This window comes from Malaclemys terrapin, chromosome 3 (genome assembly GCF_027887155.1).
Source record: "Malaclemys terrapin pileata isolate rMalTer1 chromosome 3, rMalTer1.hap1, whole genome shotgun sequence".
NCBI lineage: Eukaryota > Metazoa > Chordata > Testudines > Emydidae > Malaclemys > Malaclemys terrapin.
In genome coordinates, this window is record NC_071507.1 from 43705666 (window position 1) to 43726126 (window position 20461).

At 42.5% G+C, this 20461-nt stretch overlaps 2 protein-coding genes across 3 annotated transcripts in view; one reads left to right on the forward strand and one right to left on the reverse strand.

Moving 5' to 3' along the window:
- Nucleotides 1–12317, reverse strand: part of INTS7 (integrator complex subunit 7) — a 35408-nt gene extending 23091 nt beyond the window's left edge. Inside the window, exons 1-7 of the mRNA XM_054022210.1 lie at nucleotides 12135–12317; nucleotides 9670–9799; nucleotides 7910–8056; nucleotides 6573–6710; nucleotides 4749–4795; nucleotides 3768–3967; nucleotides 2647–2769 (exon numbers count right to left, since the gene is read on the reverse strand). Of these exons, the coding sequence (XP_053878185.1) occupies nucleotides 2647–2769; nucleotides 3768–3967; nucleotides 4749–4795; nucleotides 6573–6710; nucleotides 7910–8056; nucleotides 9670–9799; nucleotides 12135–12225 (876 nt within the window). The 5' untranslated portion in view covers nucleotides 12226–12317. The remainder of the gene's footprint in view (nucleotides 1–2646; nucleotides 2770–3767; nucleotides 3968–4748; nucleotides 4796–6572; nucleotides 6711–7909; nucleotides 8057–9669; nucleotides 9800–12134) is intronic.
- A 410-nt stretch (nucleotides 12318–12727) lies between these two features.
- DTL (denticleless E3 ubiquitin protein ligase homolog) overlaps nucleotides 12728–20461 on the forward strand; it is a 33339-nt gene continuing 25605 nt past the window's right edge. The window contains exons 1-6 of one of the 2 annotated variants that reach the window (XM_054022211.1): nucleotides 12728–12817; nucleotides 13460–13585; nucleotides 17140–17238; nucleotides 17621–17682; nucleotides 17778–17898; nucleotides 18981–19046. In XM_054022211.1, coding sequence (XP_053878186.1) covers nucleotides 12772–12817; nucleotides 13460–13585; nucleotides 17140–17238; nucleotides 17621–17682; nucleotides 17778–17898; nucleotides 18981–19046 — 520 coding nt within the window. In that variant the 5' untranslated portion in view covers nucleotides 12728–12771. The remainder of the gene's footprint in view (nucleotides 12818–13459; nucleotides 13586–17139; nucleotides 17239–17620; nucleotides 17683–17777; nucleotides 17899–18980; nucleotides 19047–20461) is intronic. The other variant, XM_054022212.1, reaches the window with a different exon arrangement.

Here is a 20461-nt window from a genome sequence, read left to right on the forward strand (position 1 = left end):
ATTTCCTCACTTGCCACTCTCCTAAAGCAGTTTTAATAGACTGGGTATAAGTCTTGGCCTCAAAGTGACACTGGCTTTCACAAGTTATCATACAATCAATACAATATATTATGTTTGTTAAATGATCACTAACTTTTCACCTGACATTTCCCAATAATAAAACATCTAGAATTTGGAGACAAAGTTATCCACTATTGTGCAGACGGTGCATATAGTATTCAACTTATTACAATCTGTGAAGGTCCTTGTTTCAAGGAGAACTCCTGCAACACCACTTACAAAAAAAGTGGATTTAATAGAAGAGAGAAATTATCCAGTGGAAATTAAAGATTCTAAGCTTGTTGATAATAAACATTGTGAATTTTCTTGGTTATCATCTATTTGTGTTATGGTAGCTTCTGGAGGTCCCAATCCCATCGGTCTTAGCACTCCTTGCCCTGATGAGTTTGCAGTCCTACCACAGGTCTGTCTGTGATCTCTCAGCTAAGGAGAGAACACATTAATTTTATTCCTGCCAATTAATCACAATTAACTCAAAATAAATGAACTCGATTAAAAAAATGAATCACAGTTTTAATCGCACTGTTAAACACTAATAGAATACCAATTGAAATTATATTATATTTTTGGATGAGTATTACTACAGTAGTTGTACGAGGTGAATTGAAAAACACTATCTTTGGTTTCTTTTTTACAGTGCAAATATTTGTGTAGCAGAGTGGTCACCTGCTCCTGCCCTGAAGGTCTCGAAATCAGCCCTGGAGATGGCTGAGGCTGTGGAGGGCTGCTGCTGGGCAAATCAGCCTAACTCGGCTGATTGGGGAAATAGCCACAGCTGTGGCTACGTCCCAGTCAGGCCACAGCTGGCCTTATAAGAGGCTGGGAGTCAGGCACTCAAACACCCTCCCTCTAGCTCTTGAAGGAGAAGGGCCTGGCTGCCTAGCCCCTAAGAAAGGTACCTGGAATGGAGCAGAGCTGGGGAAAGGCTAGGGAGCTCCAGTCTCGAGAACCCCCAGGCTGCAGGCCTTGATAAAGGCCAGGACAGGTACTGGGGCTACAGAGGGGTAGCCTTGGGTAGGCGAAGGCAGCAGGTCCAAATCCCCCTTTGCCAGTGATGAATGGCGTGTACGCTGCAGTCTGCCCCAGTGAGCAGGGGCTAGATCAGTGGCTCAAACTTTTTTTTTTTTTTTTTTACTGGTGACCCCTTTCATATAGCAAGCCTCTGAGTACGACCCCCCCCCCATAAATTAGAAACACTTAAATATATTTAACTCCATTATAAATGCTTGAGGCAAAGTGGGGTTTGGGGTGGAGGTTGACAACTTGTGACCCCCCCCCCATGTAATAACCTCATGACCCCTGAGGGGTCACGACCCCCAGTTTGAGAACCCCATGGCTAGATGGTGACTGGCAGTAGCCATATACTGAGATGAGGTGGGGATAGGGGGTTCCCTGAGTGCAGAAGCCCAGATCAGGGGTTGCTGCAGTGGGCAGAACCCCTAGGTAAAGGGCACTGAGAGGGACACAGGGGCCAGTGGCAAGCAGGACACTGGCCTGCAGAGGGTGCTCCGGAGCTGGAAAAAGAGCTAATTCCCAGGAAACCAGCAGGAGGTGCTGAGCAGGGGTGAGCCTCGCACTGCTACAATTTGTAATAAAAAATAATATAAAGTGAGCACTGTACACTTTGTATTCTGTGTTGTAACTGAAACCAACATATTTGAAAAATGTAGAAAACATCAAAAAATATAACAAGTTTAAATTGGTATTCTATTAGTGTTTAACAGTGTGCTTAAAACTGCAATTAATCACAATTTTTTAAATTGTTTGACAGCCCTAATTAATTTTATAACCTGCCCCTGCTGGTGTTTAAAACTGTATATGGAGATAAATCTAGCTATATTCGAGACCTCCTCTTCAAGCGGTCTCTTCACATATCCAAGTACTCACCCCTGCCAGGTAGCCTGAGAAAAACTAGGCAATGTCCATCTCATGAAGTTTTCCCATCAATTCCCACCTGCACTGGTCGTACAGCCTTTTCTGTGCTGGCTTGTAAAGTATTAGATTTTATACTTTACAAAAAAAAAAAATATCTATTTTAAATGTAGTGGCCCAAGCATTTTAACTGGGGTATGGGAGGGCAACTCAAATTATGTATTAATACAGCCAATGCACAAACCAAAGTGTTTTTTTTTTTTTTTTTTTTTTTTAAATTAAGCTACTCTGTCAGGCAGCCGTTAGTGAACAGCTGAGGATGATTAAAATTAAGAAAAACTTGAAATGCAGTAGGCATATTTACAATGAGAAATGACCTGTCAGTCTGGCAAGAAAACCAAGTTCATTAATCTGAGGTAGCAGAACATCCCACTCTGACGTCTAACTTATTAATATGAGCCCAATATGAAACTACTTAGTGTTGCTGAGAGAAGCTTGATGTGAGTTTGTCTTGCAAAGCCTGTGATAAGGCAAGAATTGCTTAAAAAGAGCACTGCTGCTGGTGCTTTTAACTCTAAAATTTCTTCTTAAAATGGACATGCTTAGTTTTCCATGTTTAACAGTGACATCTCATCTACACTTCTATACTCATTTGTGTAAAGCCTGCATTTAGTTGAAAAATTTTACAATAAAAGTTTCTTAAAGATCGCAAACCTGAATGTTTTCTCTGCTCCATGTATGTGGGGTTTTGTTTGCCAACAACTTTAGATCTTGGATAGCAAGTCTTTTCACAGCTTTCCTCGGGTCATTTTTCAAGTATTGCAGCAAAAGCTGAATCTGCAACAATAAATGTTAAAAATATTAAGCAGGATTCTGTAGTTAAATTAATTTTTTTTTAAATTTAGAATTTCTCTATTGTAGCCTATACTTTTCATAAAAGGCTCAAGATAACTTTATGCACATGTATATTCAGAGTGTTCAGAGCTCAGACAGCAATACTGCTAAACACCCAAGAGCTAGGAGAGCAGTCTACATATTGCCATAAAAATGGAGCACACCAGGTATCCTATTGTGTTTCAGGTTGTCTATATCTAATATCGACAGTGTCTTCTGAACTGGAGTAGCAGTTACAAGCTACTTCAGACAGGGTTGTTCTGTTAGGCTAAAGGTTGCCAGTGGTAGATCTTTTGTCTAGTGTGGCTACAAGAGGCTAAGAGAAGACCACCAGATTTTCATGTTTTGTTTTTTAAATAAGAATGAGTTAACTCAATACCACATTTCATTTATGTATGGATTCACTGTGTGCTCATCACCTGTCTGGGCCCACAAAGTTACAATTACATAAGAGGAAAATGTTCCCCCTTTAAGCGGAGAGTGTCACTATAGTTCCATGTCTTGAATGATATTTGTAATTTACATCAGTGGATTCAAGTGCCATTGAGACTCTTTACATACAAGATTTTAAATGTATGTTAATTTTTCTAGTTTGCAGATAAGAGATTAGTTGGGATCCTTTCCTTCCCCCAAACCCAATCAGAGAAGGCGATAGGGTGAGAGGCAGGGGCCTGCAGACAAGCAGCAAGACATAAGAGCTCCAAGAGAAGCAGGGTGTCAGATGTTTTTGCCCCTTTTAAGGAAGAAATTTTTTGGAGGGGGTTGAAGAGACAAAAAAATATATATATAAAAAAATAGCACTTTCTAGGATACTTCTCATCTGCAGCAGGCCAGAACACAGACAATGATTTAACTATTTTTGCCATCAGAAAGGAACTGACCTGTTTAAGCTGTTTTGCATTTTCAAATAAGGGATTACCTTTAAAGCAATTAAGTGTTACCTGTTTGGGTATGTCCACCAAAGAGGAAGCAGCAAGCAAGGTAAAGGTGTGGAGAGTAACAATGACCATCTTGGTGGAAGGATAGGATGTTACCAGCTGTTGGAGAAGCTGACGGGAGCTAGAGGCCAGGCTGGCATCATGGTGCATGTGCTGTAGTATGGGGATCAACTTCAGCTTCAAGTCCACTGGCGTGGCTAAGCCTAATGCATGGCAAGAGGTATTCAGGGGTCAGAGCAGATCTCAATGAACCCTGAACTTTTCAAATACTAATTTAAATGACATTGGTGACTGAGACACAAGCACAGAAAGTCAAAGTAAAGGCCAGTAGTGGAAAGCAGCAGCTAAATTCCTGAAACAGCAAGTCTCTCAGTGCTAAACAGACTCCACCAGCCCATTAAAGAGCAGTACTGTCAGTTTCCAAGGAGACGGGGACCCCGCCTTCCTCAATCAGAATGGCCTCAAGAATGGATGAGTAAAGTGGCTGGGAAACAATTACTCCTCCTTCAGATGTGCCTCAATTATATTAATAGTCATCCTTCAAATTAAATTACATTATTCCAATTATAATAAAGGAAAAGAGACCAGTGTTGTTATATTTAAGTCACTGCAAAAGGCTCAAGGCAGAAGAGCAGCCTTGTCAGAGAATAGAGGCAAGGAGAGAAACCTAGAGATTCTAAGTCAACATAAAAACCCACATTACATAGTATTTGGACATGCTATAACACACACAGTTCAGTTTACCAAATACATTAGAACATGCTTTGGACGTTTACATTTTTAAAGACATTCAAGCTGTAGTCCAGAGCCCTGCTGTGCATCAATCATTAGCTCACTTAACTTCAGGCAACTGGAATGTTTCAGGGAAGCATAGGGATGAGGGAGCAATGGATTCTGGTAGCATTTAAACATTAGGAGGAACAATACTAAAATAAATATTAAAACCTTTTCATTTTCTTCCCAATATTCAATACACCTACATACCCTGAATCATTTCGCTGATTTTGTTACATATTCCTCCAGCAAAATCCCTGTGAAGAGAAAAGACACAACTGAACTTCAAATTGTGACTCTTATGGTTTAATAATGATCCAAGAAATTAAGAGGGACTATAAAAAGCAGAATTACCGGTATGCTTATGAACTTCAAGATTTAAGAGTAATTTTGCAAATCCAGAAAGACATTTATTTGCTTGACTGAAATTTGCTGCTACTAGTCAACATCACAGAATAATACTACATTTAGCCACTTGTTGCATAGTTTCCATCAATCTAGACTTTCAAACTGAGATTATAGATCTACCAAGTCTAATACTTAGCCTAACTGTAGAATTGAGTCTCTTGCCCATCTTTATCCGCACCAACACAAGTAGGAACATTTGCTCTGATGCTAACATTCTTTTAAAATCACTATATTGTGGGTTAAACAATGTCATTTGCTACAAGTGCTCTTTTGTAGAGACTTAATATTCTAGGGAAAGACTGGTACAACCAAAAGCTTTCCCTACCCTTGTGTAATGCTATTTGAACAATAGCAAGAAGTTTTATTTGACCCCAGTCTTTATTCGTAGAACAAGATATAGGGTGCTCCAGGTGTAATAGACAATTGATTTAAAAAAAAAAAAAATAGGTTAATGGGGTTAATTACTGAACCTGAAGGATAAAGGAGTTTTAGGCACATGTTCTATTAAAATGAGCTACTAAGATTGTGATTTTTATGAAACTCTCCATAAACAAAAGGGATGGTTCTTTCAAACCTTTGTTTACAACAGTTTATTGTCACTTAGTCCTCCCCCCCGAGAGAAATTAGGGAGTCTGCAGTGCAGATTCCAGGGAGGTGGAAATTGACTCAGATTTTGTTAAAACACAGGTAATGTAATGTTACAAAATATTTTCCTCTTAAAATTGCACAAGACGGTTTTGAGGATTCTTTTAATAAAACCCCACAACCTATACAGTTCATCATTTGTGCTTGCAGGAACTGTATAAAATGGCAGTTTGGTTTCGAAACATATTGACACTCCTCTTAAATGGAGTCCACTGAATTTTTTTTTCACATAAAAATACAATTGTAATGGCCAGATTCACTCACTTTCCTGACATTCTTAACATTTTAAGAGTAGGTTGTAGGAAATTTAGAGCAACACTACCAACTTCAAATACACATTTTTTTAAAAAAAAGTTGAAAGTAGTTTCAGACACAATATCTGCCACGGAGTCCCCTTCCCAATTTTTGCCATTTTATAATCTCTCTTCCTTTTTTGGGGTTTTGGGATTTTTTAAATCATCTTCACCTCAGTAAAAGAACTCACAAAAAAACAAGGATAACTGACTATAAAGGAAAAATGAAGCAAAATACTGTCTAAAGTACAAAGTAAAAAAATGGAAAAAAATTCCCCTTGAATCCCTTTGAATTACAGAAATCTCAGGATTATATTTTAAAAGTGAAGGAAAAATTTAGATAAGTGTGATTTTTTTTTTTTAAGTTGACATTCATTTAAAGTTTTTTCCCCTTATATTCCTTAACTTTTCTTCACAGCTTTTAAAAAAAAATGCAAGCAAATTTCAATGAGATTCAAATGCCCCTGCTGGGGGTGATTTTAAATATGATTTCAGGTTTCCTGCAACATTCATGCTGTACATTATAAATGGTACAGATCTCTTTTGTATCTCCGTATATATGGCATGGCAAGTACTGCAGAAGGTGATTCCAGATTTACTGAAGGACAGTGAAGAGTCCTACTGTATTAATAGCGCTTCCACTCCTTAAAATACAAACAATAAGAGCACAGAAGAATTTACAGCTTACTTTGACTGCGCAGAAAAGTTAGCAGCAGCAAATATAGCAGCTTCGACCTCAACATTATCATGGGAATCCAGGCTCTGGCGAATACTGTGGTGTGCATTCTTCCTTTCTGGGATTATGGATGCCATACTCCCCAACATCCTACAGAAATAAGTCACAGCGGCATCAGAAAACAGCTAATTCAATGTGTAGGGAAATGTGAATCAGAGTGAAAATCAACTATGAAGATAGGAATTAGATCTATAGTAATTCCTTTAAGAAAGCTCAGACATACATAATATATGGTCAAAAGCTTCCTACCTAGCACAAAACTCTGTGCCTTCCTTCTCATCAGAACTGTTTACTGAGGACAAAACTAACCAACTGTAGATTTTTTTTTTTAATTGCTGAACCAGCAAGCAATTATAATTAATCTATCAAGATGTGCTCATGACTTGAGCCGACCCAAGACATCACCTGAGAAGCTACACCAACAGGGCTCAATTAAAGTTCCAGAAAATTTAAGGGAGGAAAGCAGTGGAACCACCACAAGTCCTCTTTCAGGGTGAGGTCTCTCACCCTTGGCAGAGCACCCAAGCTGGCCAAGGAGGTGCAATTTACTCCATGATGGTTTGGGTGAATCCAGTCTGTTACTTCTAACATTATTAAAATTACACAAGTTTTGACTGTGCATTTCTTAGTGGCTTTCCTGGGAGTTAGGAGTTTACACCTTGTGCACTACTTGGATAATGCATTGGAACTTCCTCCAAGTTCACATATCATAGGACAATGAGCAGAAAGTTTCAAGGGTAGAGGTAATGGAAAAAAATCTAAAAATGATCAGTAGAAATGGTGAAAATAAGTCAGATATATTAAAAAAAAATTTTTTTTTGTTTAAAGTCAACAAATTATTCCAGTTTTGTACAAGCCGTAGTGGAACCATACTGGAAATGTATGCAGTTTGTGATCTCAGTATGTTACATTAACACACTTGCATTTGATAAGCACGTTTTATACACTCCAGGAGGCAGAAAACACAAGTTAAGCTACTTGTACATGCAACCCACCAATACTGCATATACAAGATGCAGTTTTGCTTTCTGATACATCTACGCAACTCTGACCATGTCAAATGGATATCTAGTATCCTCCTTATTCTGGTCACAAATGTGTTACCTTATTCCCTTTAAAACAGCTGTCTTGTACTTTCAATAAGAAGAAACAGCCTGCTTTTCATTCTTAATGTTGCAGAATTAATTCCAGTTTTTAAAGACTCTAAAGAATTGATGAACATTTACTTTTCTAACTAAACGGCTGTCACAAAGACTTGCGATAAGTAGCTTTAAATTAGAAAAACATACCTGAGTGTGATTGCTCGAGCAACTGGATCATTGCTATGAATTACAGAGAAAACTCTTTTCACAAACTCATCCACATTCAGGATCTTCTCTAAGTGCTTTTCACTCTGCTGAGTAACTTTCAGGACACACAGCCTCAAGAAGTTGTTTCTATTGGAAGATACAGATATAGATATATGTGCAGATATAGATATATATATATATATATATATATATATATATATATATATATATATATATATATATATATATATATATATATATATATATATATATATATATATATATATATATATACACATACACACACACACACACACACTTCTATGCAATGGAAATTCACAAACAAGCTGAGAATCAGAATAATGATTCTAACCGATTTAAATTAAATTTACAGACCACTACAAAACACCCTATTTTACATTTGTTTTGTACTAGGATTAGTATATGTTTTGGGTTCAATTCTTTTCCTACTGAAGTTAATGGCAGTCTTGATGCTAAATATATTGGGAGTAGTAGTACTGCAATGAGGTTTGAGGGGATGCAGGTGTCAGGGGGACCTATGTTTGCCATATACACCCACACTTAAGGACTGGATCCTGCAGCTGCTCCATACCCAGAACACACCAACTGACCTTGCCACAAGTACAGGGCTAGCTGCACCTCTGCCCCTTTGTGGTCTTTGAGTGTACCACACCTCAGGCATCAGGCCTATATCTATCCCGGGCTGGAATTCTGCAACTCTTCCACTAAGACTGAACCCTGGGCTACAGTATTCTGTGTATCAATTACCCTGCAGGTTTGACTAGATCCAGCACTGCAGTTCTTCCCTTGGGGAGCTATGACCAGCAGTGGCGCACGTAGTGATCACATGACATTCTTAAAAAAAAAAGGGGGGGGGGACTTTATTTTAACAGTAGAAACAAATAATTTAGAGAAAAAGGATTTCAAAATCAAGTCTACATGCATGTCTATCCCACTTAAGCCCTACCATTCTGTGATAATGACCTAGGCAGGCCTAGCTCCTTCAGATGCCCCAGCATGATCCCCATGTCTCTTTCTCTCTCTCCAAATCATTTCCACCTCTCAATAGGGCATCCTTTTTCAAAACGCTATAGTCCTGTTGATGGCTGTTGTGTGCAAGCCTTTTCCAGTAATGGCATTACCTATTTAACAACCCTCAAGTGTTTGGCTCAAGATAAGCCACTGGGTTTCCCTTCCTGCTTGTTTTTTCCTTAGAGCCCCCTGTTAAACTAAATCAGTATATTCATATAGTAAATATCTCAACAACCAGGTCAATATACAATATTATAAGTTACAGAGCAGCCTCAACTCTGCCACATACTTCAATGGGAACTTCTCATTTGGAACAGCTACAGATCAGGCTTTCATTATTTATATCACAAATAGAGAACGGATGTGTTTTAATCTTCTATGCAAGATCTCTGAACCTGTTGATGTTAGGGGTTTGCAGCAGTGCATCTACATTGCTGGCTGATCAACAATGGTTGTAACGGGCAAATTCCCACTGCCAACAAAGCTTTAGAAGGACAGAATGACAATGCCGTCAATTGTTCATTACTACTCCAAATCACTAAGGATGATGTCAGCTGGCTCAAAACAGAGTCCATCCAACCCTCCTTGGACAGGATAGCAGCTGTGAAGTAGGGAAAGCAGGAAGATTATCTAGGCTTCAAAGGAACATAGATCAGAGAAAATAATTTTACCTGAGGATCAGGGATGTGAAGCAGTACAATACTTACCCAACTCTGAAAACGTCAGCCAGTTTTAGGAATGCAGAATTAATGAGAATGGGGAATGGATATTTCTGAAAGAGCCTGGGAAAACGGACAACAGCTTCACATTGCTCCCCAAGTTTTCCAGACCTGAGGCCTATGTGAAAAACAACAATAATTATTTTCTAGCAGTATAGCTACGGTTTTCTCTGAGGAAAGACTGAAAAACTTGAGATTATCTAGAGTGGAAATAAGATGGAACATGACTGAAATCTAATATAGGAGGTAAATTGGGCTATTTACCCTCTCAATAGAAACTTAAGGGGAAAGTTAATGAAATTGAAAGATAATAAATCTGCAACTGATAAAAAAGAAACACTCCCCACACATGCACAATGCAGTTAACCCACAGAACCCATTGCCAAAAGATACCATTGAGGCAGAAAGCTTGGCTGGATATTTTAGAAAGGATTACACATTTATATGAATATTGAGAACATCTATTACAGTTGGCCCTGATCCTGAAACACACAAACACACATTTAACTTTACTCACATGAGTAGTCCCATTGAAGACTACAGGACCACTCACATGAGCAAAGTGACACACATGCTTAAGTGTGTAGGATCTGGGTCTTGGATAGGATAAAACATACATACATTAGAATATGTAAACTCTCAGGGTAATTTTGAGTTTTCTGAAAATGTAAAGGAAGTTAAATGTTCTTTCCGCAGAGAATATTTAAAACTGACATTTTTAATACTTTTATGCACGAACGTCTCTTTGGTCCCTATCAATTGAAAACTGAGTCATCATCAGTCTTCCATCATTAACTAGTGAGCAGGATAGCTTTCAAGCAAAATACAAATATACTCTTAATTAACACTATTTAAAAGTTGCATGAATAGTCACTAAGTGTACTACTTTTTGTTTCCTTTTTGGTACTACAGAAGTCAGTTCAGGAATATGCTTGACAAATATTACTGAGGTATTAGATACACAGAATATGGGCAACAGAGCGAGCACAATCTTGCAAATTCCAGGCCCTGACATCCCCATCAGCTCTCCTACAGACTTCAATCCAGATTCACTTTATTTAAGTTATTATTAAACATGTATATTGCAGTAGCATGAGAAGGCTACAACTAGTTTCGGTCATGTTGTACTTGACAACTCTTCACATTAATTATTTTTTTCAAAACAAATAATTCTATTCAGTCCATAGTTTAGAAGTGCTCCTGGATTCCTCACCAACATTAAGCTCTCATACATCAGCATCCAAGAACACCACTTTCTATCATTTCCAGTTGGCTAGAAGATTCTGTCACATCCTGGCAAAGATAACCTGGCCTCCGTTATTAATGCCTTCATCACCTCTTAGTTGGTCTACGGCAATGCAACATAGATAGATGTGAAACCTTCAGTGCTTAGGAAATTCCAACTGGTACAGAATGCTGCAGCACATGCCCTCAGCAACACTGGCTGCCACAAACAAATCAGACCTGTCCTCCACTCCCTACACAGGTACTCAATAGGCAGATCATGCACCAAATCCACACCACTAGAAGCTTTTGAACAGACAGCAAAGTCTTTTTATTTACTTATTTTTTATATTGTTTTCTCTGGAGTCTGGACGTTGGCCAAGAAATTTGGACCTTTATGAAAAATATATTGATTACACCTGATCTAGACCCAAGGTATCTAAGGACAGGTCTCCACTCCAGAATTACTTTGATATACTTATGTCATTCAGCGGTGTGAACAATTCATACCTCAGAGCCACGCAGTTATGCCAACCTCAGCACCAACATAGCTACTACTGCCCCTTGCAGGGGTGGATTATGAGAGCTCTCCCCTCACCTTAGAGCATCAGCACAGCTGCTGATGGAGTGTTTTTAGTGTAGACCTGCCCTGTGAGATCAAGCAAAGCTCTGGGATGAAGACTGTGGTTAACAACTTCTCTTCCCTGGCACAATAGGAGTAAAGCTCATTTGTGCAGGACACAGAGATTGTTCAAGGGCCGGCCCAACAAGACTGGGCCATGAACTTTTACAGGAACTAAGGGCCATCACAAGCCACCTTCTGCTGTCAGTCCAAGGCACATTTCTGTGACCCTGCGGTCACTAACATGACCCCACAGCTACACACACAGCTCTAGTTAAAACAAACCCCAGCCCAGGACACTGGCACACGGGGAGGGGATGAGCGAGCGCGCCGGGGACAGAGGTTAGTCGGGCAGGAGGACGCACAGCTGGATGCTGCGGGGATAGGGGGCGGGAACAGCGGGAGAACCCGCACGGGGCAGAGTTCCCGCCAGACGCCCAGAGGGCTCGGTCACACCCGGGGAGCGGCAAGAGGCGGCGGGGCTGCAAACGCCGCGGGCGCCGACTGTGCGCTCTCCGCGGGGGCGGCACAAGGAGGCGGGGCTGCCAGTCTGTGCCGCGCATGCGCCGTGCGTGCCACAGCAGGGCCGTAGGCGGCTTCCCCCTACCTTTGTCCAGCTCCATGAGGGCGGAGTTCGCGTCCAGCTCTTGTTCGCCGTAGCCCGCGTCCGCCAGGAAGGACTTAGCGCCGGCGGCCATAGCGCTCCCCGCTCCTGCTACTAGCCGGTAGCACGGCCCGTAAACTCAGTGCGCGGCTACCAGCGCCCCTAACCGTCTTGTGCAGTTGCGCATGCGCGATTCACCACATCACCGACTGGGTTACAGCGTGCGCACGCATTGACACGTTCCCGCCACTGCGTTTGCGGACGCATGCGCTATCTCCCGCTGTACACGTATGGACTCAGCTAGGCTCATAATCCCGCCCCTGGGTCTGTCGCACATGCGCACCGCGCTCCAGTAGGTGCTCGTGTGCAGCGATTCGCCTCCACCCACCGCCTTAGCCTTAGCGCCGGTAGTATCTACCATGGGGGCGGTGGAAGTAGGTGTGGTCTCGTGGTCCCGCCCCGGAGTTTCTGTCCAATGGGAGTTAGCGGGTGTGGCCTCTAGCCCCGCCTCCGTCGTGCTGTCCAATGGGGAGCGGGAATGGAGTTTGGCGAATTGGCGGGTAATTCGGGTGGCGGGAGTGGACGGTCGGTGCTGTGTTCATTCGTGTCCCGGCTGCTGCGTGGATAACGGTAACGGGTCATGCTCTGCCGCTCGCTCCTCCGCCGGGCCCAGGCCGGGCCGCAGCGTGAGTAACGGATCGCGATCCTCGGGCCCGACTCTCTGCTCCCCGGGATCCGGGTGGCTGGATCCCTGTCTCCCACTGTGCTGAGCCCGCATCTCCTGGGATTCCCCGCCCGCCCGCCCAGCCGGACACCGCCTGCCCGGCTTCGGCCCCGACGCGAGGGGGTGGGTGCCAGGGCCCCGGGAAGGGAGGGACGGCAGGTGACCGTTCTTTCCCCGGCGAGCGGGACCGATGCACGGGTGTGTCCCCTGTAGTGCGGCCCCTTGTGTTCTGTCCTTGCTTGGACGGCCCCATCGCTGCAGCGCCTCCTCTCTGGAGAGATCACCCCACGGATGGCTCTGTCTAGCCGGGGGAGGTGCTCGCAGCTATCCATGATGATGGGGTTTGACTAGCACGTCTCGATAAGACGTTTCTAACTAGATTGGTGTAGCTAATGGTATAGCAAATGCCCGGCACAAGTCGTGGATTCTTCTGTTTAGTGTTCAAATTATGACTGGTACTTCGGCTCCATGACTAAGTGCAGAACCCCATCAACGCGGATGAGTCCACAAAATCTGGACAAGACCTCTGACCCAAGGAAGTTAGTGGGTTTCATTTCAACAGCTTAAAATCCTGATACATATGTATTCTTCTTATTATTTTTAGGCCTGTCCTTGCAATATCCCCTACAACATCTCTTGGATTGCTATCAGTGTAGTCAGCAAGATGACCACCTTTCTTATGGAGAGATGGGAATGCCAGTTCCTCCTTTTGGTTGCACCTTTTCTACAGGTAAGTGTTCTTTTTGGAAATTAAAATACTATGCTAGAGCCAAAGTGTTGCATATAAAAATGGACAGATATTGTAACCATTTATTTTGAATGTTAAGTTTCATAAAAAGAAGAACAGGTACTCCTGTTCTTCTTTTTGCGGATACAGACTAACACGGCTGTTACTCTGAAAAGTTTCATAAAGAGTTCCTTATTTTATATCAAGGACAAAGCAGACTAGACAGTTAATGACACATCTATCAGAGCAACCAATAAGTTGCAATGAATAAGCTCTTAGGTCAAAAGGTACCATGCCACTTTTCAGGTATAGATGCTATATACAAAAATCCATTATTTCTCTAAGGTGAACTGAGTAACACTATGATTTACTTTGATATAATAGAGCTATGAAACATGATGAACTATGGGAAGGATCATGGAATTTCTATGCATTTTAATAAAGTGTGCTCAGTTAAAGAATTTAAATACATTTACACACTTTAACAGCTTTTGATTTCAGTCTTGTCTAAGGCGAAGTATGTCTCGTTGATGTCGAGCTAAGATGTTTGCAGGTTTAAAATTAGGCCAGTTGGTCTTGGTTCATAAGTAACTGGGACCTGGAACAGAGTGAGTAGTAGTAAATGGAAACTGGTGAGGAGGAGGATGTGCTACTAAAATCCCATATGTATCCCTTCTTACTAAATAAATAACAAAAAAACTTTTAAGTCTTTCTGTGAAGGTAGCATAGGTGAAAGTTGCTGACTTATTTGACAGTTCCGGATACTGAAATCCCTATCTGCCAGTATAGCACCGACATTAGGTCTGCAAGTTTTTCCACACTGCCCCTTCTGCCCCATGTCCCAATCTTGGCCTGGAGGGACCACCAAAGGATGTAGAGGATAGTTATTTTTTTATATTTATTCAACACTATGAACAAGGTGACAGTCAGTAGTAAGAGTAGTTGGGTGCTGGCTTTGGTGATGAGCATACCTGTCCTTGAGAAATGAACTAAGCCAACTAATTTTACATGAACCATTGGGCAGCCATCAGATGCCATGGCTATTGACCACTTCACATCTGGGTTGGTTTGTATCATCATCCTTGAGAGGAGACTTTGGCAGCTCATTACTAGTTCCCTGAGCAATCAAGGCCCCCATATACGCTACTTAATGCAGAGGTCATGCTGAAAACCTTGCTACATCAAATGATGATAGGATATCTGTTTCCTCTACTCTTTGGAATTTGTTATTCTGTCTGCACTATAAAACCATTTTGTATAAAAGTAATATTTCAGCTAACAGATTTATTCAAGGAACAAATATATTAAAGAGCACAAATTACTGTGACATTGAGTTAACAAATCCAAGACCTTACTGTGAATCTAGGGAGAAACTCTCTTTCTAAAACATTTGACTCATAAAAGTTAAGGGAGCGTTAAAGGCTCACTTTGCATTTAGAATCTGTAAAATTCTGGGATAAAATAAGTCAATAGAATCATAGAAATTTAGGGCAGAAAGGGACCATGAGAGGTCATCAAGTCCAGCCCCCTGCACTGACGCAGGACCAAATAAACCTAGATCATCCCTAATAAGTGTTTGCCCAACCTGTTCTGGGCAATGATTTGGATCCCACAACCTACCTTGAAAACCTATTTGAGAATTTAACTACCTTATCATTAGAAAGTTTTTCCTACAATCTAACCCAGGGGTTCTCAACCTTTTTTTTCCTGAGGTCCCGCTCAACATGCTATAAAAACTCCAGGGCCCAGCGGGGCAGTGGGGAGACTTGGGGCTGTGGGTGGGGCCTCAAACATAGTTTGACTTCTATTGGGGGTGGGGGGATAGGTGCCGACGGGGCTTGGGCCAGCTCCACACGGAACGGTCCAGGGAGGCAGCGCCACCTCCACCCCCGACTCACCTCAGCAGACTACCCAGCCTATCTGAGTTGTGTGTGGTGGGAGTTCAGCTCAAAGAGTTTGAAAACCACTCAGGATACAGAGAGGGGGTAGCTAGGGGCTGTGTGCAGGCACGGGGGTAGCTAGGAGCTGTGTGTGGTCAGGGGGGTAGCTCGGGGTACAGGAAGGGAGTAACTAGGGGCTGTGTGCCAGGAGGGCTCCCTTGTGGTTACTGCTCTCCAAGGGCTCTGTTGGCCACAGAGCCCGAGTCCCCATGCCTAGACGGCTTTGACCGGCTGCATGAGCTGAGGAGCAGCTGCAACCCCGGCACCAGCAACAGGAGATGCAAAGCCGTGGCTGCCCGCTCCATGGCACCAGCCAGAGCAGCAGATGCCTGCCTCCGGCTTCCCGCCTCCGACATGACCAAGGGGCTGGGAGAGGAGGAAGTGAGGGTGTGTGGAGCTGTCTTTGGGACTGCTCCGCTCTGGCACTGTGAGGAGGAGGAGCAACCAATGCTCAGGGCTTCAGCCCCATGACTCCCGGCTTCAGCCCTGCAGTGGGGGGCCCCAGAGTTCCTGGCTTTAGCCCCGCGGTGGAGGGCGCTGGGGCTCCCGGCTTCAGCCCCATGGCGGGGGAGGCCAGGACTCGGTCTCTGGGTTCCAGCCGCGGGGTTCCTTGGCCCCCCAGAAAGGGCTCAAGGCCACCCAGGGGGCCACGGACCCCCAGTTGAGAACTGCTGATGTAACCTAAATCCCCCTTGCTGCAGATTAAGCCCATTACTTCTTGTCCTACCTTCACTGGATATGGAAAATAATTGATCATCATCCTCTTTATAACAGTCTTTAACCTTTTGAAGACTTTTATCAAGTCCCTCCTCAGTCTTTTTTTCTCAAGACAAAACATGCCCAGTTATTTTAACCTTTCCTCATAAGTCAAGTTTGCTTAACCTTTTATGATTTTTGTTGCTGTCCTCTGGATTCTTTTCAATTTATCTACATCTTTCCTAAAGTGTGTCGCCCAGAACTGGACACAGCACTCCTGATGAGGCTTCTCCATTACCAAGTAGAGCAGAACAATTATATCCTCTTAATACACCCCAGAATATTAGCCTTTTTTGCAACTACATCATGTTGTTTACTGATATTCAATTTGTGGTCCACTACAACCTCCAGATCCTTTGCAGCAGTACTACTATCTAGCCAGTTATTCCCCATTTTGTTCTTGATTTTTTTTTTGTATCTGATTTTTTTTTCCTTCCTAAGTGTAGTACTTTGCACTTGTCTTTATTGAATTTCCTCTTATTGATATCAGACCAATTCTCTAATTTGTCCATTCTGATATTCTATATAAACTACTGAAGCAGCAGTGGACTAGTAGTTAGAAATATCTGAGTTCTAATTGTGGCTCTGCCACCATCTCACTGTAGCATTTGGCAAGTCACGTAAGCTTTCTGTTTTCCCTTTGGTAAAGTGGACTATTCATATTCTGTTATGGAGCATTAATGTTTATATAGTGCTTTGAAGATGTAAATTGCTATGTAAGTGCTAATTACTTTTTCCAAAGTTGTGCAATTGCTGTATGTTCTATTTAAGTAATTTGTTTGCAGTTCTCTTTTGGGAAGGAAACATTGTGGTAGCTATTTAATATAAAAAAAACATAACTTCCAATCATTTGTCTTTCAGCTTCAGATTTGCAGCATGTACTTGCAGTCGCAAATGAAGAAGGCTTTGTTAGACTTTATGATACTGAAACCCAAAACAGTGGCAAGCAGATCTTTAGAGGTAAATGTAATGCAGAGCAAGATCTGAACTTGATATAAAAAATGGGCGTGATTTGTTAGAAGCAAAGAGTGCTTTTGCTGTGTTGACTAATACTTAAATATGGGCAGTACGTGCATTCCTTCTTTGTAATTTCCTGGCTTCTGTTTTTAAAGCAGTAGTGTGGGCATGTCCCCAGTATTGCTCTTCTAAACAAATTGTCCCATGTCGCTTTTAGCACCCGTGAAAAGCTGTTGACGACAAGCAACAAAATTTAGTCATTTGAATGTTGGATTAAAAAATTTTTTCATAGTTCTCTACACGTGAATGTCACGCTTCAATGTGTTTCCAAGATGCCTACTTTTTGCATGGTCTGAACTAATCTTAGCTTTTGTTTTTCCTTCAGAGTGGCTGGCTCACTCAAATGCTGTCTTCGACCTTGCCTGGGTGCCTGGGGAACACAGGATTGTAAGATGACTTGTGCTCTCTGACTTCATTTTTAGTGCTCTGGTGAATGACTGACTGCGAAGAATGACTAAATCTTTTCATTTCTTCCCCTCAAGGTTACAGCTTCAGGAGACCAGACAGCCAAGGTGTGGGACGTGAGGGCTGGTGAGCTGCTTGGCATATGTAAAGGTCATCAGTGCAGCCTCAAGTCAGTTGCTTTCTCTAAATTTGAGAAAGGTAAATGTTCATGTTTCTCTTCCCATTTTTTTTAAAGTAAATCTTAGTGCTGATGAGATCTGTGGAGGCCAAAGCTCACTGTTTGTAGCACAGGCAGTGCCTGAGTAGGCTTCCTCACACTGCCCTTCCAATGTGGCTCAATTGTGTCCAGTAGAGACCTCCTCTGGGGTGAAAGGCTGGGTTAAGTTTCCAGTCCCACTCAGTTTTAGCGGTCTCTGGGCTGAAGTTGTCAACAAGGGTGTCTGTGATAGATAGTTACACATAAAGAACTGTAACAGGGGTGGCCAAACCACAGTTTGAGCGTCATGCAGCTCTTTTACATTTAAAGTGCGGCTCGTGGACCCCCCTTCGTGCTTCCCTCCGTTTCTCTGTCTACTGGATTGGGGGGTGGGGTGGAGCTTGGGGCTTCTGCCCTGCAGCGGGGTGGTGGGGCTAGGGGCTTCTCCTCTGAGGGGAGGGGGGTGTCGGGGCTTCAGCCCTCCAGGGCACATCTGCCAGGGCTTGGGGCTTCAGCTGAGCAAGGCTGATGCCCCGAGCCCTGGCGGTGCCTCCTGCGGGGCTGAAGCCCTGAAACCAGAAGGCAAGCCCGGCTCTTGAACTTCAGAAGATTGTCGTATGCGTCTCAGAGGATCAGTAGGTTTGGCCACCCCTGAACTATAGTAAGATTAGCTACTGCTGCATGAGACATCAGCATTAAATCGCTTTCTGGTAACTTCTTGTCATCACTAACCTGAGCCAAATTTAAGCTATTAAAGTTGGAGGTCCCCTAAGTCATTCAGTTCTCCTTGTATATTCATATGCTACTATCTTCAATTATTGCTTGTGGGTCAGTTATAATAAGGGACAAACCCACCAATCTCCTTTGCCAAACAGTACCAAGCAGCAGGCTGCCTTTCCTCAGATTCTAAATCTATCACCTTAGCAGTGAGCCTGCAGCCTTGAGATGTGGTTGCCAGGTTTAGGGCTAGGACAGGCAGATGAGGCAGGGCATTGTCACAGAGCTGGTATCACCCTGGCTTGAGTTAATCTTCTAAAAATGAACACTTGTAACTTTTTGAAGCTAATAAACATGTTTCCCTCAGCTGTCTTCTGTACTGGAGGCAGAGATGGAAATGTCATGCTCTGGGACACCAGATGCAACAAAAAAGGTAGGTGAGCTTTCAGATGTGTGTAATGGGGCTGGTGGTTTTTGTTCCATATTGGAGCTTATTCATTGGGTTGACGCAGTTCATTGCACTACAGGCAAAGTCTCTTGAACAGGACATGGATAATTTGGGGGGAAAGTTGCTTTAGTGGGAGAAAACCAAGGATCTGATTTCTCTGTATTTAATGGGTATTGCCACTTTCATGGGACTCTCAGATTTGCCTAAGTCTCTGTATTGATATGTTTTGTGGGCCATAATTACAGAAATGTAGGGCCTGAAAGGGACCTCGAGAGATCATCAAGTCCAGCCCCCTAAGATGAGGTAGGACCAAATAAGCCTTATCCCTGACAGGTGTTTGTCCAGCTATTCTTAAAAACCTCCAGTGAGTGGGATTCCACAACCTCTCTTGGAAGCCTGTTTGATAGTGTAACTACCCTCATTGCTAGAAAGTCTTTCCTATTATCTAACCTAAATCCCCCTTGCCGCAGATTAAGCCCATTACTTCTTGCCCTGCTTTCACTGGACATGGAGAATAATTAATCACTGTCCTTTTTATAACAGCACAGTTTTCAGGTGCCCCCTTGATCTTCTTTTCTCAACACTAAACACACCCAGGTTTTTTTTTAACCTTTCCTCATAGATCAGGTTTCCTTAACCTTTTATAATTTTTGTTCTCCTCCAGATTCTTTTCAGTTTATCTACATCTTTCCTAAAGTGTGTTGTCCAGAACTGGACGCAGTACTCCAGCTGAGGCCTCTCCAATGCCAAGTAGAGTAGGACAATTACCTCCCATGCCTTACCTATGACACACCTGTATGTATACCCCAGAATAGTAGCCTTTAAACTGCATGATATTGTTTGCTGATATTCAATCTGTGGTCCACTACAACCCCCCATTTCGTAGTTGTGTCTTTGATTTTTTTTTTCTTTCCTAAGTGCAGTACTTTGTACTTTTATTGAATTTCATCTTGTTGACTTCAGACCAATTCTCCAATTTGTCAAGGTTACTTTGAATTCTAATCCTGTCCTCCAAAGTGTTTGCAATCTCTCCCTGCTCCATGTCTTTCAACCAGTTGTACACCCACCTTTATGATCATTACATCTAGGTCACGTTTCCCTACTTTGCTTATGAGAATGTCATGTGGGACTGTGTCAAAAGCCTTACTAAAATGAAGATATCTCTTGCCTTGCTTTCTCCCTATTCACTAGGCCAGAAATCATGTCCAAAAAGGAAATAAGGTTGATTTAGCCTAATTTGTTCTTACACAAATCTATGCTGGTTATTCTTTAAAACACTATTATCCTCTAGGTGTTTACAAATTGATTGTTTAATAATTGGTCTGTTGTTCAGAGTTAGAGATGCTACAAATTGTTCTCAGCAGCTGATCAGTGCTTTTGCTGTCCAGACTCAAGATGCC